Consider the following 19,509-nt stretch of genomic DNA (forward strand, 5'->3'; position numbering starts at 1 on the left):
TTCAAAAGGAAGAATTTGTTTTATTGCTGACACATGTCACTAGGATCACAACAAGTCACTCTGTTTTTGCCATTCAGATAACTCTAGTGTGTTGATTTCATTTATTCTTACAGGTTCAGCTTATCTTTTCCATTTTTGAATGAATGGGGCGGCACAGTGGCTCAGTGGTTAACACTGCTGCCTCACAGCACCAGGAACCTGGGTTCAATTCCACCCTCGGGTAACTGTCTGTGTGGAGTTTGCACGTTCTCCCCACGTGGGTTTCCTCTGGGTGCTCCGGTTTCCTGCCACAGTCCTAAGACGTACAGGCTAGGTGGATTGGCCATGCTAAATTGCCCGTAGTGTGCAGGGACGTGTAGATTAGGTGGGTTCTTGGGGGATGGGTCTGGGTGGAATGTTCTGAGGATCGGTGTGGACTTATTGGGCCAAAAGGCCTGTTTCCACACTGTGTAAGGCTTTTATCTATGAAATTTCTGATTCACTGCCAGTGGTTTACATCCAAATGAAAATTGCAACTGGTATAAACTTGCCATCAGCATGCTTAGTCTGCCAAAGAATGCAGTTCCACAGATATTGAACGCACCCAGTTACTAACACATGCAGGAAAATTTCACACACTTCCCCTTTCACTTTGATGAAACGCCCATTGAAATAAATTACGCGTCTTACCTTCCACTCCACATCACCATTGAAAATCTCGCTCTTGGCAATATCCACCCTGTTCCAGGCTACAGCAAGTTTTAGTTCATCCAGATACTCCTGGGCTTCTTGAGTCTGACTTTTACATGCTACAGAGGAGGGACAAACATTCATTATAAATATGTGCATGATATCTGCACTTAACCTGATATTTAGCATTACCTTCTAATACTGATGCCAGAATGTGGTCGATGTATAAATAATAGAAGTCTCCCTACCTTTGACAAGGGCTTTCAGCATAATCGTGTCCAAGTCCTCGGAACTCTCCTGTTCTGAGTTGTGTACTGTTAAGATATGGTCTTTGGCTATTATGTTTTGTATCTTAAAAGAATCCAGAAGTTTATATTGTATTTGCCTTCTCAGAAATATACCTTAAATTAAGCTACCCAAGATTTTTAAATCATGCAAGTCAAGTTTTAATCATCTGACATTAAAAATGGCTGAGACTCATTAATGTTCAGCAGTTTGTCTCATGAACAAGCCTTACTACTGAATTAATGATTTTTGATTTCAGTAGAATGAGTTTCAAGAGAAATGGATATCAAAGAGTTCGGAGGTCACAAGCTGCAGATATAGTTCTGCACAATGTAAAGCAGAAAGCTTTGCTGGTGAATAAAATTATTTCAGTTTCTATAGAAATTGGCCTAAGAGAATCACACATTTAGTCACGGATGAGTGTGTCACAGACAAGGCAAGTATTCGTTACCCATCCGTATTTACCCTGGAAAGGGTGGTGATGAACTGCCTACTTGAACTTAGCAGTCTCATGTACAATTTCAGAGAAAAGTTAAAAGTCACTTTTAGTTGTTCATCTGAAGTTGCACATGAACCAGCCAAGGTAATGACAGTAGGGTTCCTCTGAAAGGAAAGTGGTGATTCATACTTTACATTTGTTTCTATTACTTTTTTTTAAACATGGGATGAGTCCATTGCTGGCAAGTCCAGCATTTGTTGCTCATCCTAAGACATTGGACCATTTATCCAGCAACGTAAACACTAAACTGTGCGGACACTTTCACTATATTTCCCTACATTTATTACTTTAATCTGGCTCGTATCAGAATTTAAAACCTAGTTTTTCATTACCTAATATTTTCTTCTTTCACTTGGGTGATACGGTAACTCAGTGGTTAGCACTGGTGCCTCACTGCATTTTATTTTTGGTGGAAGTATGGGTTGAAGTTGATGGTTGAAACGTATACAGCAGCATGTTTTAAAAGAGAAAAAAATGAAGGCAGATGTTTGCCGTTGGTGACTGGTTTAGAGGATAATGCAACTGTCAATCTAGGCCCGAAACGTCGGCCTTTCTGCTCCTATGATGCTGCTTGGCCTGCTGTGTTCATCCAGCCCTGCACCTTGTTGTCTCTGTCAATCTAAAGAACACTGTGAACGGCTCGACACTGAGCTTGCCATGCCCAGGGCTGGCAGCAGGCTAGATATTAAGTTGGTTAATCAAGAGAGGACCAACATTAACCAGGCAACCATGGAGAATATCACTTGAAACAGAAGGAAAGAAAAAAAGAGAAACCCAGTTCTGACTGGTTTTGGAAGCTTCGGCATTGGCTGTTCCTTTTTTTTTAAAACTCTCTCTAGTTTCCTATCCAGTTAAAAAATTGTTGACTGTTCTGAGAAAAGAATTCCAGCTGTAAGCAGTAATTAAATTCTTCTGGAAGTCCACATCAGTTTGCAGTCACTGATGACTTTGAAATCAGACAATTGTGGCTGTGAACAACTCATTGCCTGAAGGCTAGACATCCATCATTTGAAACTATTTAATTAAATTGACAAATTACAATTCTTATCTGTGTTTGTCTGTCTGTGAGAGATTGAGGGTTATGCTCAAAGAAGATTGGGGTTCATATAATACATATTAATTAGACTACCTTGTTGTTTAGCTTTGTCCTGCTAAGGTTACAGTTTTAATAATAAATTGTTAAGTTATAAGCTTGGTGTTCAAGATCTGTTATTCATAAAGTCTGGTTAGGAACAACTGCACAATTTTGGAGGGTCATTGAATATTTTAATTTCACCAAGTTGCAAATCCAGCAAAAGTCAGGCTGATTCGGTTTGGCTTGTTATTGCTGGGTTGTAATACCTTCCATACCATGTTTTTTGTTATTCATTATTAGGTTATTGTGAAGGATTGAAGTTCAACAAGAATCATAGTCCTCCTATTCACAGAACAAACAATAGTCTATTCTCAATAAGTTGAAGCTATTCATTCACCCAATTAACTACTTTGTTTATCCAGTAACTCCCTTCATATGTACAAAAGATTGCAGTAACCAACAGCACATTTGCATTTATGTAGAGTCATAAAAATGTGCTAAAAAACATAGAATGCAGTAAAACAACGGCGATGAATCACAGAATTCCTACAGTGTGGAAGCAGGCTATTCTGCCCATTGAATTCACACCGAAACGCTGAACAGCATCCCAGCCACACCCACCCCTTTAATCTATCCCTGTAACTTGCATTTCCCATTGGCTATTCCAGCTCACCTACACATCCCTGGACACTATGGGCAATTTAGCATGGTCAATCCACCCTAACCTGCACTGGACTTTGGACTGTGGGAGAAAACTGGAGCATCCAGAGGAAACCTATGCAGACACCGGGAGAATGTGCAAATTCCACACAGACAGTCGCAAACCCAGGTCCCTGGTGCTGTGAGGCACCAGTGCTAACCACTGAGTTACCGTATCACCCAAGTGAAAGAAGAAAATATTAGGTAATGAAAAACTGAGTTTTAAATTCTGATATGAGCCAGATTAAAGTAATAAATGTAGGGGAACATCTGGGCAATGGCAATCACAACATGATGTAGTTTAAGATAATAAGTGAGAATGACTCAGACCAAAGCGATAATTAAAGAGAAGGTTGACTTTAAGGAGATGATGAAGGAAGTAAGAAAAGCGAACAGGCAAAAATTTACTGAAACATAAAAATAAAACAGCAGTGGGAAACCATTTAAAACAACGATGAATGAAGAAGTGCAAATTTATCTCATTCAAAAGTGAGAGAAAACTAACCAGTAATGAGACATCATGGCAGAGAAAAATGTAAGGGAAAAACTAGAATTTAAGAAAAAGAAAAAGGAATTTAAGAAAAAGAGGTGGACAGTGACGTCCCACAAAGATTGTTGCAACAGTCACTGTTGTTTACCACTTATGTTTACAGTTTGGATTTGAGAAACGGAAATAGAATCTCAAAATATGAAGATGATGTTAATCAGGGGCATATATGTCAGATTTAGAAACGTGGGTCCCTTTAAGGCTCAATCTAACAGCTTCAGAGTTGATTGATAGCAAGAGATGCTTAATAGACTTTGTACTTAAAGACTGAGGGTTTGCCAAGTGGACAGAGAATGGTGTTTGTGCAAAACTATTTACTTACAATAAAACCTTTGTAAATCTCAGCATATTTTGCTGCCTAGTTCAATGCGTGGAAATTAGTGTTTGAAAAAATGTAGTCAATACAGCAACCTGCGTGAAATAATGTCTTTCAAATAACAAAATGTTCCAGTTGTGTATTTTGAAGTAAAATTTGATACTTGTGCTAATAATGTACACACAAAACCATTAGCAACTCACAGAACAGACAAGCAGTAAGCAAATTAGTTTCAGTATAGATAAGAATGAGATAGTGCAGTTTAGTGGGAAGAATATGAAGGCCATCTACTTCTTGAAAATGAGTGTCTAGAGCAGGTAGAAGAACAGAGAAATCTGGTGATATGGATACAAAAATCACTAAAAGGTAGTGGCAAAGTTAGGAAGACCATAATACAATACAAACAATTCCTGTACTGGGATTCACTTCCAGAGGGAAAATTTGGAAAGCAGAGAAGTTATGTTAAACTTGTATAGAACCGTGGTTAAATGACACTCGGAGCACGGAGAACATTTCTGGTCTTGGTGGATGTAATCTGACGCCACTTTCTGCAATCCACTCCAATCCCTGCCGCCAAGAGGCTTGAGTGAACAATTATCTCCCCTCGGAGGGCCTCAGTGTGTCACTGCTAGTCCTAAAGTTAGCACTAGGTCATTCAGGGCAGAAATCAGGAAGAACAATTTCCCAGAAACAGAGTCATGGAAGTCTGCAAATTTCTTACCCGCTGCACCCCTCCCCCTCCCCCCCCAAAAAAAACTTATATTGCTAAAACTTCCAAAACTAATATATAGACTTTTGTTAAGGAAGAATATCAAATGATATTGAGTAAGAAACTTAAAATACAGAATTAAGATGTACATCAGCCATGATTTAACTGAATGACAGAGCAGGTTTGAGAGATGAAATGTCCTACTCCTCTTTCTGAGCATACTTTGTGATGATGCTATGGCTTTAAGAGATTATTTTGTCCTTTTCTTTGTTTTAGTGAGAGGTGCTGGGCTGTCCACTTGGCAAGCCAGTAACCTAAACAGCTTGTGAGGCCTTGGTTTTTTTTTGAACCATTGGAATAATAGAAGCAGCCTGGCTTGGTGTGGCCAGCTCTCACAGACCAGGATTTCCAAAGTCTTTTTGTTAGTTTTTAGGTTTAGCTTTAAGTCTGCTGCTGTGGACTTGAAGAAGTGGACGTTATTTTTCCCTCTCTCGATTAAGCTGGGAGTTCTCTTCCTAGGCTGCTATACTACCTGTGAGACAGATCTATTTTTCTGAAATAGTAGGAACTGCCGATGCTGGAGAATCTGAGATAACAAGGTGTAGAGTTGGATGAACACAGCAGGCCAAGCAGCATCAGAGGAGCAGGAAAGCTCCTCTGATGCTGCTTGGCCTGCCGTGTTGTCCAGCTTTACAACTTGTTATCTCTATTTTTCTGAATTTGCTTTTTTGCAAAAGAGTCTGTTTATGGGATGCTACTATATTGGCACAGTCAATTGGTAATAGTTACTTTGTCTATTGGTCTGTTGTTTTCCAATAGAGTTAAATTATTCTAAACTCCTCTTTGTATTTTAACTATAATGTTTAAATACATTGTGCTTTGCTTAACATCATGTGGTTTGATCAGTCACATTGCATCTGGAATACGGCCCTTTACATTTTACCTTAAAAATAAGAAAAAAAATTTAGGCTCTAGGCTACTTTTTAAAAATAATTTTGAGGAAGTCTGATCTGGTCTACAACAAAGTCAACACAAAGTCATAAAACAGACAAATAAAATGTCAATAAAATCAAGTGCAGATACTGGAAATCTGAAACATAGAATGCTGGAGAAAGTCAGCAGGTCTGGCAATATCTGCGGAAAAAGATTCAGAGTTATTGTTTTGAGTCTGATATGACTCCTTTTCGTACTGGGCTCAAAACAGCACAGATGCTGCCAGACCTGCTGACTTTCTCCAGCATTCTGTGTTTTTTTTGATTGAAATAAGATATCAAGTCTTGCTCAGTACTTGTCCAATGCACTGGCGACAATGCTAATCTTACCAGTTTGGTCCATTTGAGAATATTCTCCTTTGAAAAGGTTTCTCTGGGGAATTTTTCCTGAAGTTGTTCTTGTACAGTCTCTGGAACCAAAGGTCCATGCATCAATGAGGCAATAACATCAGCAATGCCTCCAGATCCCGCCAGAACTAGCCACGGAACAGAATTTTCCATCCCTTGGTACACTTTCTATAAAACAAGTTGAAGCTCACTTATCAAGACTTGGCATCTTTTGATTTAGTAACAGCAATCATAGAATATTCATTTTAACTATGGTTCCACAGCTATAGACATAGAACAATTACCCACTTCCCTAGAACATCGATAGAACATAACAGAATACACTGCTATATCGTTTTGCAGACTCAGTCCTGCAGAAAGATTATACTTCATTAATCGGTTCTCTTTGTTAATTTTCTTCAGTTCTCTTACTCCAACCCTACTTTCTTGAAAGGTCTATCTGCTCACGAGAACATTGCCTGTGGTACCTCATCTACTTGTGGGACATCACTGGTGTTTACTGCCCATCAGTAATTAGCATTGAGAAGGTGTCAGTCATCCTTCCTTCTTGAAACGCTGTGGTCTGTGTGCAATGAAAGCAATCTCACAGTGCTGTTAGATGTACATTACAGGATTTTGACCCAGCGACAATAAAGTAGTGGTGATATATTCCAAATCAGATGGCGAGCAACTTGAATGGGATCTCGCGGGCACTGGCATTTCTGTGCCTCTGCTGCCCTTGTCCTTTCAGGTGGTACAGATTACACATTTGGGAAGTGCTGTTGAAGAAGCTTTGGTCGGGCTTCTGAAACTGTGGGAAGTTTTGGGGTTGCAAGCTCAGAGGCGGTGATTGTCGCTGCAGAGGACTGATCATGAGAGCGAAAGATGCAGGAGCAGAAATAAGCCATTCAATCCATCAAGTCTCCTCAACCATGCAATAAGATCATGGCTTATGCAATAATCTTCAACTCCACTTTCCTTCCTTTTCTGCATAACTCTTGCTCTTCTTACTGATTAAAAATCTATCCATCTATCTCAGCCTTAAATATACCTAAGTGACCCAGCCTCAACAGCCCACTGCGGTAAAGAATTCCACAAATTCGCAACCCTCAGAAGAAATTCCTCCTCATCTCTGTCTTATACAGATTACGGCCTCTGGTCCTAGATGCTCCCACAAGGGTAGATACTCTCTGTATCTACCCTTCAAGACCCCTAAAAATCTTGCATGTTTCAATCAGATAGCCTCTTATTCTTGAAAACGCCGAGTACAGACCCAGTCTCCTCAATCTCTTCCCCAAAACAGGTATCAGCCTAGTAAAAGTCCATCTCTGGGCTTCCTCCAATGGCAGTGTTATCTTTCCTGAGATAAGAGGCCCAAAACTATCCACAGTATTCCAGTTGTGGTCTGACTAATAGCCAAACATTGTGTGGCCCCTTTAGATCATCATAGATCATAGAATCCCTACAGTGTGGAAACAGGCCATTTAGCCCAACAAGTCTATACTGCCCCTCCGGAGAGCATCCCACTCTGACTCATTCCCCTACCTCTGCACTACCCCATGTCGAAGCCACCCAACCTAAATATCCCTGGACACTATGGACAATTTAGCATGGCCAATCCACCTACCCTGCACATCTTTGGACTGTGGGAGGAAACCGGAGCACCCGGAGGAAACCCACACAGACAAAGGGAGAATGTGCAAACTCCACACAGACAGGCGCCCAAGGGTGGAATTGAACCCGGGTCCCTGGCGCTGTGAGGCAGCAGTGCTAAGCACTGAGCGACTGTGCCATCCCAGAGATCAGAGACTTTTGTTAAAGTGGGGTGGCCTTAAGCTGAGGTCCAGATGCTGTGCTGATAAAGGTTATCCTTGAATTTAAAATTCTACAAATGATGCAAACAAAACAGCCTCCCTCCCTACTCCCACAAAAAATCTCTCACAGGTCTCTCACCACACCCCACCCTCAATCTCGCAGGTCTGGGGTAATAGCTAATGTCAGGCACCAAAACAGATTCACAATAGGAAACAGCTTTGGAAGCACTTTTGTAGATGGCGCACACTGCTTGCACTGGAGGGAGTTACTTTTTAAGGTAGTGGATGACCTTCTGATCAAGCAGGATGCTTTGTCGTGAATGGTGTTGAATTTTTTGGCTATTGACCAAGCTGCACCCATCCAGCCAAGCGAAGAATATTCCATCATACTCCCGACTGGTGTCTTATAGGTGGTGAACAAGTCTTTAGAGAATGGGTCACGGAATGGAGGTATACACTTTAAACTGTTCAAGAATCAATTAGACCATGTACTTGAGAGTGTCTGGAGGGATTGGAGTGTCAGTGTGGAGAGGAAGAGAAAAGTTTCGTCCTTTACTCTAAAAGGGAAGGTTGCAAAGGACGATCTAAAATGGGTCAAATTACCTCCATGACATCGACTGATTGGTTAGGAATCAGGAACAGGAAGACAATGTGATTTTTCCCTCACAAGCACAGGGACACTCAATGTCCCAGCTGAGATAACCTCCTTCAGCACCAGACACCGACAGGGGCACGTTTGCTGCCTTTATGACTGCAGGGTTGCACTTACAGGCCACAGTGCCAATGTCATCGCCGCATTTATCTAGCGTGGCAGCCTGGTATCGCCGAAAATCAATTGCAAACCTGGTGACTCATAGGAGCTCTCAGAAAGAGCCCTACCTGACCCTCACCCCCTGGGCAAGAAAGCAGGGCAGTTGGAAAGAGCAGTAGCGAGCAGGGGACGCAATGTTCAGAACAACGAGGGAGGGGCAGCAATGGGCACGTGATGATGTCAGCAGTATCTGTTCATCCACATTTGTTGCAAAACAGCATCGTGGTGAATGAGTTGAGGCTTGCACTATGAATGCTTACATGGAGACACTTTTACAGTTGATTAGCAGGCATTTTAAACAGCAAACGCCAATAAAAGGCATTAAAGAGGGACTTGCATTTATGTGGCACTCTCAACCACCAAACGTTTCAAAGCACTTTACAGCCAACAAAGTAGTTTTTGAAGTGTAGTCACTTGCAATCTAGGAATCACAATAGTCAATTTGTATGCAGTTTAAGCAGATATGCCATTTGTGGACATTGATTGAGTTATAAATGTTGACTAGGACACCAGAGCTAACTTAATGAAGGCAAACTACTGCAGATGCTGGAAATCTGAAGCAAAAAACAAAAATTCTGAAGAAACTCAACAGGTCTGGCAGCATCTGTAGAGAGAGAAACAGAGTTAACATCAAGTCCAATAGGACTGTTCTTAGTCCTGAAGTAGGTCAACCATGATCTCATTAACTGGCAGTGCAAACTCGATGGGCTGAATGGTCTACTCCTGATCCTATTTCTTTATGTCTGTACTATATATATTCTTATCCTGATTCTGGCCCAATAGCTTGGTTAGTTCAAGAGGACTTATAACAGAGAAGGACTTTCCAAAGTAATCCATGCTATCGTTCAGCAGCCGAAGACAATTGAGTAATTTACCATTCCAGCTGTAGAGATCAGCATCTGTTTATCAAATAAACCAGAGGAGATAGCCACCATCAACCGTAAAGAACAGCATCACTTGCTCCTCAATCAGTTTGCTCAATCCAGGTTCAGGAAACTGTTCTTACCTGTACTGGGTCATGTGTTTTTTCTGCCAATTTAGATAATCTAAGACATCTTCTTAATAAACCACCTGAAGATCAGTTATGAATTCTTGTCACAAAGACCAGTAGCGTGGCAGTGCAGATGAAAAGAATTGTGAACTTATGGCATTGTTTCCAAATTATATCACGGCAAAATCGGTGGCTTAAATTGAGTGGGGTGCAGAATGTAAGGAGGACTGTTCCTTCAGTACTAGGGTGGAAATGCACGTGTTTTACAAAACCATTATTCCATTCATCAGCTAATCAAGCAAGAGGTGTGTTACCTGCAATAGTTCTGGATGACCATGGACAAGAACACAGAGCACAGGAATTTCAATACTGCCAGTTCCTGCAAAAAGACAGAAGCAGAGTTTAACACACACAGTATGAGTCTCAGTGCTGCTTTCATTAAGATGGAAAGCATTTCTAATAGATTAACCAACTAACTCAGAAAGGATTAATGACTATCATTTTAAGTAGTGGTAAGTACACCGTTCCATCCAATACTAAGGGGTAGGTGGGGAATGATGGTGCAGTATCCACTTTTGTGGTCTTTTACATCTGGGATCACACAACATTGAAATAACGTAACAATTCAAAGGTCAGTTTTTGTGCCTCCTGTACTGCAACGTGTAATTGCATGAACATTGTCACACGGCACTCAGATTAAAAGTCTTGCCTTTGCCCTTGTTTAGAGTTCTGTCTCAAAAGGAACTTTGGAGTGATTTGGCTGAGCTCCAACTGCCCCAGAGGTTGTCCTAACCTGCTGGTACATGGCCACAAGATGGCCAGTGAGGTGAACAGAATACTATTATACTCAGAGTTAAACTTCATGTGAGAGCAAACTACTTTTGATATCAGAGGCTAGATGTTCAACTTTCCAGCTGGGCACTGAAACCCATAATGTGAAATGACTGTCCATCGCACGATCTGAATAATCTCAATTTTTCTCAAAATTAAAGCCAAAAGAAAGAAAAAGAAAGCTGTGCATTTGAAGGGAATTTTTCAGGATCTCAAGATGTTCTGAAAATGTTTACAGCCATTGCAATGCTTTAGCTTTTTGTCACCAATGTAACGTCAGAAACACTAAAGCCAATTTGAGCACAGTGAGATCCCATAAACGGCAATACAATAAATAATTTTTGAGAGTGATGTTAGTTGAGTGAAAAGTATTGATCAGAGCACTGGGGAGAACTCTCTTTAAAGTAAAGTAATGCCTTGAGATCTTTGATATCCACTTGAAAGAGAAGACAGGGACACACATTTAACATCTTATCCAAAAGGCAGCAACTCTGACAGTCCAGTAAATCGCAAACCTAGGTTATATTCTCAGTTCCCTTGAATTGAATTGAACCCATGAACATTTGGATTTACACAACAAACTGAGTTACTTTTGATACTGAAGGACAAATGAAAATTGAATAGTTTCTCTAACCCATGACAGACCTGTAAGACCAGTTCTTTCGCTGGATAGCAAACTGAAAAATGTTTCTAGATGCAAGAATGAGATCAATGTTTTGTTGCGCTGTACTTAAAACAAAGGCTATTTTAAAAATACATATACGTGTATATTCTTTCGCAGGAGGTGGGCACTCTTGATGCCTTCGAGTAAGTGGTGGTATTTCACAATTCCTTTTGAAGTGTTATTGTAAGTTCTACTACTGAAGATTGCATAATGTGAACAGAATTAACGGTAGATAGAAAAATTGAGAGAACGGGACAGAGACCTTACAGAAAGCAACATGTGACCAAGCATAGTCAGGATAGCTATGGGAGTCAATGTGGGGTTTTTAGTGAATGATAGTTGATAAGCCTTGCTTATGGGAACAAAGTCGGGAAAGATGAGGGAAAAAAAAGTTGGAGATGAACTATGTGAAGAGTGGAAATTGGTAGCAATTTCAATTTTCAAATTCAGGAAATGACACCAACGTCATCATCAGTGTACTAGGGAAAGAGGTGAGGGAAGGGCTTGAGTAGTACTGAAACAATGATTATCCAACAAAAGGCATCCACAGCTAGAATAAAACAGGTAAAATTAACAACAACTCCTTTTTGGAGGAAGTGAGTGGAGTTAAAAGGAGATGATGTTCCATGTAACAATGAGTTCATGCAGAGAGAGGAAACTGGTGACATTCACCTCCGCCCCCCAATTCGGTCAATGGAGATTCCCATTAACCACCCCTCAATTCTGACAATGGCAGGGGAATTGGGTTTAAGAGCCGTGAGGTTATGCTGCAGCTCTATAAAACCCTGGTTAGACCACACTTGGAATATTGTGTTCAGTTCTGGTCACCTCATTATAGGAAGGATGTGGAAGCTTTAGAGAGGGTGCAGGGGAGATTTACCAGGATGCTGCCTGGACTGGAGGGCAGGTCTTATGAGGAAAGGTTGAGGGAGCTAGGACTTTTTTCATTGGAGCGAAGAAGGATGAGAGATGACTTGATAGAGGTGTACAAGATGATGAGAGGCATAGATAGACTGGATAGCCAGAGACTTTTTCCTAGGGCGGAAATGACTATTATGAGGGGGCATAATTTTAAGGTGATTGGAGGAAGGTATAGGGGAGATGTCAGAGGTAGGTTCTTCACACAGAGAGTGGTGGGCGTGTGGAATGCGCTCCCGGCAGTGGTAGTGGAGTCAGAAACTTTAGAGACTTATAAGCGACTCTTGGAGAGGCACGTGGAGGATAGTAAAATGTAGGGTATGCAGGGTAGTTTGATCTTAGTAGGATAATGGTTCAGCACAACATCATGGGCCGAAGGGCCTGTACTGTGCTGCACTGTTCTATGTTCTAGATTCCCATTCACCACCCCCCTCAGTTCTGACAATGGAGATTCCCATTCACTCTCCTCAGATATTGCCTCTCTGAGCAGAGTCTTTAGTGTACTTACCAGCGTATCCTGTCCGCTGTTCAGAAATATGCTTCAGTAGTTTGAGCCACAATGTGGTGGTCCCACTAGGAGTGGCATCATCCACCAGTATGAAATGGGAATGGTTGTTATCCAAGAAGTAAAGAGGACCTTGGGTTGTCTCCTCAACCTGGTATATTGCTGGACAATGTTTCTAAGTAAAGATTTGAAAAACAAAAGTCATAGAAAATCAGATGGACCAATTCAAGAATGATAACATTTTCTTACTTGGTGCAGACAGATTTGCTGCCGGTGGGTAGCAGCACATAAATCCAAGTTAGGATATTGTGAGTTCAAATCAAACTCCAATGACTTGAGTTCATTGGGGTTGACAGTTGAGTTCAGTATTAAAGGGAGTCCAGCACTGTCCGATGAAACACCTGCCCTCTCAGGAAGATGGAAAAAGTTCCAGGAGCAGGATTTTTCAGATGGTAGAGTTTCCCACTCCATCATCTGAATGGTCAGCGGGAGTGCATCCCCACTGATCCCAGCTGCCACTTAACGCTTCACAGAGAGATAACTGGGTGGAAGCTGACTTTCCACCCCTCCCTCAGGCAAAAGTCCAGCCTCAGACAGCTGTTGGCCAATCCAAGAGTCTGGTAATCATATACTCTCAGCTGTGCCACTGGTAACCATGTCCAGAATTGGAACTGCAAGCAGTTCTGGATTCCAAGGGGAGACTCTTGCGAAGGCAAAGAGAGGTGAAACAGATAAGATGGGATAGACAAAAGCAGCGGGCTTGATGGAAAAGCCAGTGGGAGGTTGACCTTGAAGGAGGAGTTGGAAATGTGGAAACTCCTTCAGGGAGTTGCCTAACTGCCCACCCAAGGAGGCTGTCATGTCAGGCTACACCCCTGCCCCTAACCCACCCTGCCAACTTCAAAACTTTGAGGACATAGGAAGAGGCCTTTGTACGGTGACAGGGAAAACAGAGCACCCTAGGCCTCACAAGTCTTTCCTGTGCCCCTACCCTCTGTAAAATAATAGGCAATGCAATTTCAGGGCAGGCTGGGAGTGGGGGGAGGGGGTTAGGTTCAGAAATGCGTCTGGGGAGTTTTACAGACCTCACTCTCATGCAAACGCACCAATGGGGGAAACCAGAATTTTCTGTCCTGTGGATCCTTGGAGGAGGGGTAAAGTGTAACATAAATGGGAGAGGTCCAATGGCAGGTCCAGTATGCCCAGGCCTAGCTGCCTCCTGATTGAAGTTCTGTAAACAAAACCAATTCCTTCTTCATCATCCAAATTGAGTTCCAGGCCTGAACGACATGGTGAGCCCTGCTTTGGCCATTCAACAGGTCATAACACCCCTCACCCTCTCTGCTTCCAAGCCTACTGGCAGGTATGAGTTCAACTCAAGGCAAAATCCCAGCCTGGTTGGTACCCCTCTGCTGGAGAGCACTGTGTTTGCGTTTCTGCCACCCCCTCACAAAACAAAGCAGCCCTCGATTCCAGTGAGATTTGTGACCCAGCATGTACAGTCCCCAACTTGTTTATCAGGCCTTCTGCCACATCTCCCCTCCTTCCTCCCACCCCAATGTAGGGCTAAAGAATGAAAATACATCACAAATTGTTCAGAACAAGACCTATCTCCCTTAAAGCTGGAGAGGTGTGAACTAAGGAAGGGCGTTACAAATTGTTTGAATAGTTTACCTTAACATTGGCTAAGCCTTCATGGTCAGAAATAATTTTCCATGGTGATATTCCTATCGCAAAGACTTTGATCTTAGAGCATGTGTTGGCCAGCGCATGATCACGGACTGCCTCCCCAATGTGTTTGGTGATTCCGGCTCGCAAACCACTTGTAATAATCCAAGCTCCTGTATGTAAATTTGGCCAAAGTGTGATTTTTCAGTTATAAGCAAAAAAAAATCAACTTTCATTTTCACTATCATACCTAATATGTCACCTTTCTCATCCAAATCTTCTGACCTGGGTTGTAATCCCTGTTTTCAAAGCAAAACATGACTTTCTTACCTTTCTAAGACTTTTTTGGGCCTAAATTCTGATCCACCCAAACAGATGCAGCAATAACAAACCACACAGGCAGCACAAGAGAGTGAACCACTAGGAGAAGCCACTTTTTACAGCAATAGCTGCCATATCAAAGCAAGTAAACACGGTTTAAAAGTCCCAAAGGCTTTTTGACAGGCCACGGAGAGAAAGCAAGTGTGTAAGGTTGGATGAGGTGGTAGGGTGCCAAACTGGGTGGTTAAGGTGGTTGCCAGTTGGCAATTTTGGATGTGCTGCAGAACTGGGGTCAAGTGTTGCCACTGATACTTTTATCGACTCTTTCAAAAGAAAACTTTTATCAGGTTAGACAGTCCCTGACAGGGTGCTGTAACACACACCAAGATAAGACGGTCAACGAAACCTTACAGAACTGCAACAAGAGCTTACCAAAGTCAAACAGTGGTAGGAGGATAAACAATTAGTGAGTCTTAACAAGAGGAAGTGCTTGACTGAACAAGATGTAACGTGTTGCATGAAAGCAATGGGTACAGGTTACACAAAATAAATTATTATCCAACTGGATAAATCTGGAGGCAGTGACAACACATCTGTCCCCATCAGGATCTCAAGTTAGATTCCTCTTTTCCCTACCCATAACCGTATGATGTCATCAGATTGGATGGAGCTTCATTAAGTCTCCAAAATATGTCCTTTCAGAGCCATTACCTTATTGAATATCCTTTATTGTCACAAGTATTCGACAAAAATACAGTGAAAAGTGTGTACCACCGACGTGCAGAAGCGCCATTCACATTAACTTAGAATAAAAGTAGTTTAAAAAAAAATAACTTAAAGAGAGTCCAAACTTTCCTTCTCTGCTGCTGCAACATGCTGCCACCAGAGTCTTGGTCCAGAATTCCCAGCCCACACTGTCCCGCTCCGGGCTGCCCAGCCCACGCCATGTTGCCGGGAGTGTCCCTGGGCCTGCCTGCTCCGGCACTTATCGGGCTGCCTTCTCCCACCTGCTATCGCTCGCTGCTTGCGCGATGCTCCGGGGCTGCTTCCCCATGTGCTGCTCCTGGGCTCGCGGTCCACACGCTGCTGCAGGGCTCACTGCTCACAAGGTCTGGGCCACGAGGGCTCACTGCTCCGGACTTGCTGTCGGCCAGTTCACACTCACTCGTAGTTTATCCTCCTATCACTGTTTGACTTTGGTAAGTTCCTGTCGCCACATGAGTGACAAAGAATTCGATGGGTCAGCTCATTTGTCAGTTGGTTTGGGTATGGGACGATAGTGGGACTGATTGTGCAAGTGAGTTGTGTAGTTACCTCTGACGTAGAGTAGCTATTAATCTCTCAAACCTTCCCTGCAATACTATTAAAAAGTTAATTCAGTCCGAACACACTGACATCTCCAATTCTAATTCAGAATTGGCAACATTTTCAGGGGGCACCAGGTGGGTGCCCATTGGAATAGAAACTTCCTGGGCAATTACTGCAGAGTCAATGTATCAGGATACTCCCTGGATCCCATATCCATCAGAGTATCTTCAGCCTTTAATTATCTGGAAAATCAGAGTCTTAAATTCTAACCAAAAGGTTATGAAAAGAAAACTGTCTTTTCTCATATTTTGATGCTCGCTTTCTGCTTTTGACTATACGTGGTTCCCAGCAAGGAGATGATAGAAGCACAAAATCTAACATTCAAAGTCAAGAAAAAGGCTATTTAGACCATCATACCTGTCTCGTCTCATTGTCAATGCTGTCCAATTTAATCCTTCTTTCTTCATAAACCTCCAAATTAAGCTTCATCAAGTACATGTCCAAATGGTTACCGTCCTGTCTGATTCCATCACATGTCACATTATCAACCACCCTTTAAGTTAAGAAATTTCTCACACTTTCCTTCTAGCTTTTCTCTTATTATTTTAAATGAATGATCTCTGGTTGTTGGCCCACTTGCCAGAGAAAGTATTTCTTTGCACTTAGTTTAACAAAGCTCTCATAATTTTGGATACTTTCCCCTTATTTGTTTTCTGGTCTAAGCAAAAAAACCTGGCTTCTCCAAACTGGCTGAACTGTCGCATCTTGGTGAACTCCTTTGTATTCTCTCCCAGCTCATGACATCCTTCCTAAGGTGTGGTGCCTATCAATGTAAACAATATTTCATAGAGTCATAGACTCAGAGATGCACAGCATAGAAACAGACCCTTTAGTTCAACTCATCCATGCTGACCAGGTATGCTAAATAAACCTAGTATCATTTGCCAGTATTTGGCCCATATCCCTCTAAACCCTTCCTATTCATAAACCCATCCAGATACCTTTTAAATGTTGTAATTGTACCAGTCTCCACCACTTCCTCTGGCAGCTCATTCCATACACACACCACCCTCTGCGTGAAAAAGTTGCCCCTTAGGTCCCTTTAACTCTTTCCCCTCTCACCTTGAACCTATGCCCTCTGGTTTTGTACTCCCACATCCTGGGGAAAAGACCTTGTCTATTTACCCTATCCATGCCCCTCATGATTTTGTAAACCTCTATAAAGGTCACCCCTCAGCTTCCAACACTCCAGGGAAAATAGCCCCAGCCTATTCAGTCTCTCCCTATAACTCAAACCCTCCAACCCTGGCAACATCCTTGTAAGTCTTTTCTGAACCCTTTCAAGCTTCACAACACTCTTCCTATAGCAGCAAGTCCAGAATTGCACGCAGTATTCCAAAAGTGGCTAACCAATGTCCTGTATAGACGCAACATGACCTCACAACCCCTATACTCAACACACTGACCAATAAAGGCAAGCATACCAAACGTCTTCTTCGGTATCCTCGTGCAACTCCACTTTCAAGGAACTGTGAACCAACTAAGAACAAACCAAGAACAAACCACATTTTCACACGCCAGCATGGGCTTTAAATTCAACGTTCCTACTTTCAAGTCCATGTAATCCCTTACGGTTTCCTAACAGCCTTCTTAACTTGCCTGCTCACCTTCAAAGACTTGTGAACGTACACTTTATGAGCCCTCTATCCCTTCAAGATTTTTGGCCCCCACTTTACATTAGCTACAAATCCTACTTCTTATTCTGTCCTTGTCCATTTCCATTTTGCTCTTTTCTAACCCCCATTTTTCTTACCTTTCTTTAAAAATTCTATAACTGACATTTTTCATAACCCTTCTATTTTATAGTTCATTTTTAACCTGCAGTGCCTTTGTAATCCAAGGTGACCTGGCATCAGATGTTGTAACATTTCCTCTTTTTTGAAATATGGATCGTTTGCGCCTAAATTGGGCTAATTATCATCAGGCTGGTGGTGACCCCAACAGTGGACTGAAATACTGGTGGAACAACCTCCTCAGTCTTTTCAAGGAGCCTTGATCAGATTCTGTGGCTATCAGTTAATTCATTGCCTGGCACTGGGGTTCCCACTTCTTTAAAGGGTTGATATTTTGCCACCAAGGCCTACTGGACAGTGGGAGGTCTAGTAGCTCTTCAGTCCCAACAGCGCCACCAGATGCTGTGGTCACTGCCAGCACTGCATCCAGGCTGGAGAAGCCGCATGGACATTGGCCCTAGCAACCCCAACCCACTCACCTTGGTCCAAGGGCAGTCAGGCAGGCTTTGGTGAAGGGTGGGAGTTGTCGATGAGCGCAGTGGTTCTGCATGGGCACCTTTTGCCACCAGGGAGCCCCCTTGTAGGCTACCGAATGCCCAGTTAGGAGATCTCCTTCCATTTCACAAGCAGGGAAGGAGGCCACCAGGTTTTACTTGATGGCTCGCCCACATGGTGAAAAACCCTCCTGCAAACTGGCAAAATGTCAGCAGTGGTGAAACATACCATTGTTAGTTACTCAAGGACTTCAAAAGATCTCTGAGCAGGTAGGGCATCTTCGAACTTCCCTGCCACCACAAGTCTTCTTGATGTGGTGAAATTCTATGGGCTCTCACACCTCACCTTCTTTGTACTTCTCCATGCTCCCTGCCTAAAAGTCCCCAATGAACACCACACACTACCTTTGTCTGAAAAAACCTGCCATCACTCCTTTACAATTTTCTTAGCCACTTTTTATTTCCCCGGTGCACTTCTCACATCATTGAAACTGTCTGCCTTCCAGTCACCTTTATTCCCCATTGATCCACTCCATACCTACTTTAAATCTAATTATATTATGATCATTATTTCCCAGATTGCCTTCAAAATAACACACTCCATTTGTCCTACGTTATTTCCCAGAATGAGATCTGGCATTCATTAGCCTTGACATATTTAATGAGAAAGTTCTCGGTACATATTTTAGGAATGTGAGACGTCATTTACCTGTGCTTTGAGCAGCTTTCACCAGGCCTTTTCTGACGGTATCCCGAAGCCATGGTTTCATCAGAACATTTTCTTCTCCTCCAACAATCGAGACAACTAAGTTTGGGGCTGGCAAATTCCAGTCTCCAGTGAGCAAGTCAAATATAGCGGCTGGGGGAGTGTTACAGGATACTCGCACGAACTACAACAGCAGAAGTGCCAAAGCAAATTGAAAACAAAGTAGCAACTTCAACTTGCATTTATATAGCTTCTTTAACTCTGTGTGTATCTGGGATGTTATACTGTCAGACAAAGACAGACATTGAACCAACTAAGCAGATGTTGGAAGATGACTAATACATAGACAAAGATTAGGCTTTCAGAATTTTACTTTGGGAAGGAGTTAAAGATAGAGAGGTAAAGGGGTTTATAGAGAAAATTTCAAAGCTTATACAGAAAGCACAACCACTAAATGTGAAACAATGAAAACTGGGGATCAGAATTGGAATCTTAGAGATATCAGTCTTTAATTTGGAAGATAATACGAGATCAGAGAAACCAGTTCACTAAATCATGTCAGTTTGA

At 42.3% G+C, this 19,509-nt stretch overlaps 1 protein-coding gene across 1 annotated transcript in view; it reads right to left on the bottom strand.

Moving 5' to 3' along the window:
- trpm5 (transient receptor potential cation channel, subfamily M, member 5) overlaps positions 1–19,107 on the bottom strand; it is a 70,528-nt gene extending 51,421 nt beyond the window's left edge. Inside the window, exons 1-7 of the mRNA XM_048607002.1 lie at positions 18,946–19,107; positions 14,327–14,493; positions 12,656–12,827; positions 10,049–10,113; positions 6,122–6,307; positions 918–1,020; positions 670–788 (exon numbers count right to left, since the gene is read on the bottom strand). Coding sequence (XP_048462959.1) covers positions 670–788; positions 918–1,020; positions 6,122–6,307; positions 10,049–10,113; positions 12,656–12,827; positions 14,327–14,493; positions 18,946–19,006 — 873 coding nt within the window. The 5' untranslated portion in view covers positions 19,007–19,107. The remainder of the gene's footprint in view (positions 1–669; positions 789–917; positions 1,021–6,121; positions 6,308–10,048; positions 10,114–12,655; positions 12,828–14,326; positions 14,494–18,945) is intronic.
- Positions 19,108–19,509: the final 402 nt, after the last annotated feature.

This window comes from Rhincodon typus, chromosome 17, assembly GCF_021869965.1.
Source record: "Rhincodon typus isolate 14 chromosome 17, sRhiTyp1.1, whole genome shotgun sequence".
In the NCBI taxonomy this organism is placed as follows: Eukaryota; Metazoa; Chordata; class Chondrichthyes; order Orectolobiformes; family Rhincodontidae; genus Rhincodon; species Rhincodon typus.